This window comes from Rhinopithecus bieti, unplaced genomic scaffold (assembly GCF_001698545.2).
Source record: "Rhinopithecus bieti isolate Rb0 unplaced genomic scaffold, ASM169854v2 scaffold_36008, whole genome shotgun sequence".
In the NCBI taxonomy this organism is placed as follows: domain Eukaryota; kingdom Metazoa; phylum Chordata; class Mammalia; order Primates; family Cercopithecidae; genus Rhinopithecus; species Rhinopithecus bieti.
In genome coordinates this window covers 1,449,989-1,456,259 of record NW_016816204.1, presented here as the reverse complement: position 1 = coordinate 1,456,259, position 6,271 = coordinate 1,449,989, and the positions used below count along the sequence as shown (strand labels likewise).

Genomic DNA, 6,271 nt, shown 5'->3' with positions numbered 1-6,271 from the left:
TTTTTTTTGAGACGGAATCTCTCCCTGTCGCCCGGGCTGGAGTGCAGTGGCCAGATCTCAGCTCACTGCAAGCTCCACCTCCCGGGTTTATGCCATTCTCCTGCCTCAGCCTCCCAAGCAGCTGGGACTACAGGCACCCGCCACCTCGCCCGGCTAGTTTTTTGTATTTTTTAGTAGAGACGGAGTTTCACCATGTTAGCCAGGATGGTCTCGATCTCCTGACCTCGTGATCCGCCCGTCTCGGCCTCCCAAAGTGCTAGGATTACAGGCTTAAGCCACTGCGCCCGGCCCCCTGAAGCATCTCTTGAAGAGTAAAAATGACTTAAGGATAATGTGATTACCTACCTGTAATTCCTCTGCTGTGGAAACATCTAGTCCTGTTAGATCTTGTATTCTCATATTAATTCGAGACACCACAGGGTTTTCATAGCCAGAGAGCCAGGCACTAAGAATAAGAAGAATATTAGTTTTATTGATAATGTTTCATTACATGGAGACGAATAGCTGTTATTTTGAAAGCCGTATAATATATAGGACAATAAACCTTTACTGATGGCATTTAGTTCATTTTCTTGCTTACTATCATCTTTATGAATGGATAATGTAATTTTTTTAAAATGTCACATTCTACTGTTAGAGGTTGGGAAGGAAAAAACTAATCAAATTTATTATAACACTTCTATGAAAACAGTTGAATTAATGTAAGGAGGCTACATTGAAAGCCACCTACGTTGAGAACTTCAAAAAATTCTTTAAAAAACCATACCAAACAAAACAACGTTCCTTCCAGGTAAGGTACAGGAACTGACTATGGTGGAAGTCATGGGGTGTTCAGCTTGAGGTACGTAATGCTAATATTTTGTAAGAAAAAAATTCTGCTTACTGCCTAAATTTTAAAAAGGTACCCAAACACACCTACTGAAGGATGGACAATTATAGGTGTTGGTAAGGATGTGAAGAAACTGGAGCCCTCATACATTGCTGATGGGAATGTAAAAGGTGCAGCCACTTTGGAAAACAGTTTGGTATTTGCTCAAAATGCTAAACACAGCTACCAAATGACCCAGCAATTTACTTCTAGGTATATATCCAAGAGAAATTAAATCTTATGTCCATACAATAACTTGTACAGAATTTTTTATGGCATCATTACATATAATAGCCAAAAAGTAGAAATAACCCAAATATCCATCAATTTATCAATGGACACATAAAATATGGTATAACTATAAACTGGAATATTATTGTATCACAAAAGGAATAAAGGTACTGGTGAGGCACAGTGGCTCATGCCTGTAATCCCAGCACTTTGGGAGGCCGAGGTAGAAAGGTCACTTGAGGCCAGGAGTTTGAGACCAGCCTGGGCAACACAGTGAGATCCCAACTCTACAAAACATTTTAAAAATTAGCTAGGCATGGTGGCATGCACCTGTAGTTCCAGCTACTCTGGCAGCTGAGGCAAGAGCTGCTTGAGCATAGGAGTTTGAGGCTGCAGCGAATTATGATCACACCACTGCACTCCAACCTGGGTGACAGAGTGAGACCCTGTCTCTACATACATGGATGGAACATCATATTAAGTCAAGCCAGATAAAAAGGCCACATGTTATATGCCACTTCTATGAAATATACAGAAGAGGCAAATCCATAGATAATAGAAAACAGATTACTGGTTGCCAGGGGATGGGGCTGGGGGGAATGGGAAATGACTCCTTATGGGTACAGGATTTTTTTTGAGTGACAAAAATGTTCTGGAATTAGACATTGGTTATAGTTGCACAAGGCTAAAAACCACTGAAATGCATACTTGAAAAGCATGGATTTTATGATACGGGAACTACATCTCAATTTTAAATGGTACCCCCAAATTCAACTATATCCCTTTTTCACATATGCTTTTAACCAATCAGTCCTTCGCTTTCTTCACTTCTCCTCTCACTGAGCTTTGATTCTATAGCTCATCATTTATAACAACATTCTTTCTAAATGTCTAAACTCAACTGTCTGGCAAAAACAATCCTGAATAAATCTCTTTTCTCCAAGCTTATATCTGTGTCACCAAACCCTACTGGAGAAAGTCATGAAATAGGGCAGCTATGTCCCACTAAAAATTCATGAATACCACTTTCAAATGGGTTCTTCACTTTTACTTCCTCTTCCACTCTGTACCCTAACTCACTTCAGCCTCTCCCTTCACTCAGTAGATAATGTATCTCCTACTTCAGAGGAAATAAATGCCTTTACAATTAAAATTTATTTCCCCAACTCTGTATATCCCTCCAGTTACCAATCTTTCTTTTCCCTCTTCAAGCTAACTTTGTCAGATTCCTAATCTCTGAACTCATTGTAATCTAGCTTTAGTCACTTATATCACTCCCTCAAAACTGCTCTTGCTAATGTTACCCATAGCCCTATTGTGCTTCTAAATCTAATGACATTTTTCAATTCTTATTGTATTTGTTCCTTTGGTAACATTTGTGACAACACTCATCCTTTTGGAAACTCTCTCAAACACTCATTCTCCAGGCATTCCTCCAGTGTCTCAGGCTGCTTTGTCTTGGTCTCCTAATTTACAGCCTCCAACACTATATTCTGCCTCCCTCTCAGGACCGCAGCAACATTTCCTCAAGAACGTATTTCCTCTAGCCCTAAGGCTAGCGAGTATGCTCTTCTCTCTGCCCAGAATATTCTTTTTCACTTTGCAAAATTAAGACTTTGGATATCACCTTAGTTACCACTTGTTTAGGGGAGCTTTCCTTTACCTCTCCCCCTGCCAGATGAAGCCAAAGCTTCCAGAGGCAGACAAAGGAAGCGAGCAAGCGTGAGAGAGAGAGAGCAAAAGAGAGTGTGTGTGCGTTTCTTTAACAGGAGGAAGACATGGAGAAGAAAGAAGTTTTTACTAATCCAACATGAAACTAACACGACAAACAGGGTGGATTCTTAGATGAATCTAAGGTTTATCCTATATTACTAAAATTACTTGCTTGGTGATCTCTTGCAAATTTTTTGGGACTGGCTGAGTATTATAGAATTCCTCAGTGTAGCAAAAACGGGAAGAATCAAAGTGTTACGGTTGTAAAGAATACAGCTGCTTAAGTATATTAAGAATTTTCTTCTTCTAATTCTGCCCCAAGTTCCTGGTAGCACTAATCTGGTATATGTCAATGTACCTGTCTTTCCTGCCTGGCACTATTCGATGGATGTCTGAACTTTATAAGCCACCAACCAACTACTGACTTGATTTTTACAGGTAATTGCAATGCTAAATTGGCAAGTATTCTAATAAAGCTTCGAACTAAATGCCTCATGAACAAACTGTTCCTATTCCATCCTGGAACCTATCACCCACAGAGAACCTGTCTTCTGATATCTTCAACTTCCCTCCCTGCTACCAACAACTTTTAAATATCTAGTCTTATCATTTCCTCTTGTACTTTGGTGGAATCATCGTCCTTCAGCCTTATAGAGGCAGACTTTCTATCTATGCTTTTGATACTGTCCTTTCTAATTCTAGATGCCTTACTCCAGCAGTTATTGCCTCCCTTTTATCTTTAATCTCCTCCTTGTCAATGCTTGCTTATTGAAGTCTCCTGCTACCAAAAAAAATACCTTCATTTTAGCCATTCTAGCAAATTACCACTCCAGTCTTTCACTTTACTCCTTTAAAACTGCAAAAGCAAGAAATGCTTATTACATTCCACAAATGATCATGGGACACTGGTTATCTACACGCAAAGAAAGAAGTTTGACTTCTGCTTCACATTATATTAAAAAGAATTACTCAAGATGGATCAAAGACCTAAATGTAAAAGCTAATATTATAAAAACTGTGGGAAGAAAACACAGGAGCAATCTTTGTGACGTTGGACTAAGAAATGGTTTAGCTATGACATCAAAAGTACAGGCAACAAAAGGAATAAACAGGACATTATCCAAATAAAAACCTTTTGTGCTTCAAAGAATAACATCAGGAAAGTTAAACAGGATGGGCACAGTGGCTCAAATCTGTAATCCCAGCACTTTGGAAAGCCGAGGCAGGAAAATCGCTTGAGTTCAAGACCAGTCTGGGCAACCTAGCAAGACCCTGTCTCCACAAAAAAAGTTTAAAAATTAGCCAGGCGTGGTAGCGTGTGCCTGTAGTCCTAGCTACTCATGATGCTGAAGCAGAAGGATTACTTAAGCCCAGGAGTTCAAGGATGCAGGGAGCACAATCACACCACTGCACTCCAGCCTGGGCCCCAGAATGAGAACCTGTCTCTAAAAAAATAAAAATAAAAATTTGTGGTAAAATATATGTAACATAAAATTAGCCATTTAGACTATTTTTTAAATTATGGTAAAATATATATAATAGAAATTTTACCATTTTAATTATTTTAAGTGTACAATTCACTGGTGTTAAGTACATTTACAATACCTTGCAACCATCAGCACTATCCATTTTCAGAACTTTTTCATCAAAACCAAATAGAAAACTGTACCCACTGAATAACAACTCCCGTCTCTCCCTCCCCAAAACCCCTGGTAACCCTCTATTCTACGTTCCTTCTGTATGGATTTGCCTATTCTAGGTATCTCCTATAATAAGAATCATATAATGTTTGTCAATTCTAGCTTATTTCACTTAACATGTGCTTTCTTTTTTCTTTTTTGGAGACAGGGTCTCACTCCAGTTGCCCAGGCTGGAGTGCAGTGATGCAATCTTGGCTCACTGCAGCCTCAACCTTCCAGGCTCAGATGACTCTTCCACCTAGCCTCCCATGTAGCTGGGACTACAGGTGTGCACCACCAAAATTTTTTGTATTTTTAGTAGAGACAGGGTTTCATCGTGGTGACCAGGCTGGTGTAGAACTCCTGGACTAAGGCAATCTGCTTGCCTCAGCCTCCCAAAGTGCTGAGATTACAGGTGTGAGCCACCACACCCAGACAACATGATTTTTTCAAGGTTCATCCATGTTATAAGCAGGATATCAGAATTTCGTTTCCTTTTTTAAGGCTGAATAATATTCTACTATCTATATATACCATATGTTTATCCATTCATTTGTTGATAGACATTTGGGTTGCTTCTAACTTTGGGCTATAGTGAATAAATGCTGTTACGAACATTGGTGTGTATCTGACTCCTTGCTTTAAATTCTTTTGGGTATGTACCTAGAAATAGAATTGCTGGATCACGTGGTAACCCTAAACTTTTTGAGGAGCTGGCAGACTATATTCCACAGCAGTGATACCACTTTATATTCCCATTCCTCACTGCCTTTTAAACTACTGCTTTTAGAAAAAAAAAAAAAATCTAATAACCTCCCAGCACTTTGGGAAGCCAAGGTAGGAGGATCGCTTGAGAACAGGAATTCAAGACCAGTCTGGGAAACATAGTGAGACCCTGTCTTTACAAAAAAATAAAAATAAAAAACGAGCAAAGTGTGGTGGCACATGCCTATAGTTTCAGCTACTTAAAGGCTGAGGCAGGAAGATCGCTTGAGCCCAGGAGTTCGAGGTTGCTATGCCCACACCACTACACTCCAACCTTGGCAACAGAATGAGACCTCATCTCTTAAAAAAACAATGGAACAACAACACAAACCTTTAATTCCAGGAGTGGCCATGAAAGTCTACCAATTAAGTACTGGTTAAATAATAGGTTATTTCTAATTTTTCTCTATTATAAACAATATTGTAACAAAAAATGCCGTGTCTATATCTTTGCACACTTGTGGGAGTATCTCTATAGGATAAATTCCTAGATGTGGAATTGCTAAATGACTTTTACATTTTGATAAATGTCAAATTTCCCTCCAAAACAGTTGCAATGATTTACACCTACCCATTTCATAAAACCCTTGCCAGTTTCAATCCTTTTATTCTTTGACAATCTTAGCAAGGCAAAAATATTTTAATGGTTTAAATTTTTTAAGTTTTTATTTGCACATTTCTTGTTATATCATAACATATCTCGGCCAGGTGCAGTGGCTCACGCCTGTAATCCCAGCACTTTGGGAGGCTGAGGCGGGTGGATCTCTTGAGGTCAGGAGTTCGAGACCAACCTAACCAATATGGTGAAACCCCGTCTCTACTAAAAATACAAAATTAGCTAGGTGTGATGGTGCACGCCTGTAACCCCAACTACTTGAGAGCCTGAGGTAGGAGAATTGCTTGAACCCGGAGGTGGAGGTTGCAGTGAGCCGAGAGCACACCACTGCACTTGACTCTGGGCAACAAGAGCAAAACTCCATCTCAAAAAAAAAAAAAAAAAAAAACTCAGGGAGGG

General features: G+C 39.5%; 1 protein-coding gene across 1 annotated transcript in view; it reads right to left on the bottom strand.

The window, feature by feature from the left end:
- The window catches only part of P4HA1 (prolyl 4-hydroxylase subunit alpha 1), a 94,474-nt gene that overhangs the window by 22,313 nt on the left and 65,890 nt on the right, over positions 1-6,271 (bottom strand). Inside the window, exon 9 of the mRNA XM_017854516.1 lies at positions 346-445. Within this exon, the coding sequence (XP_017710005.1) occupies positions 346-445 (100 nt within the window). The remainder of the gene's footprint in view (positions 1-345; positions 446-6,271) is intronic.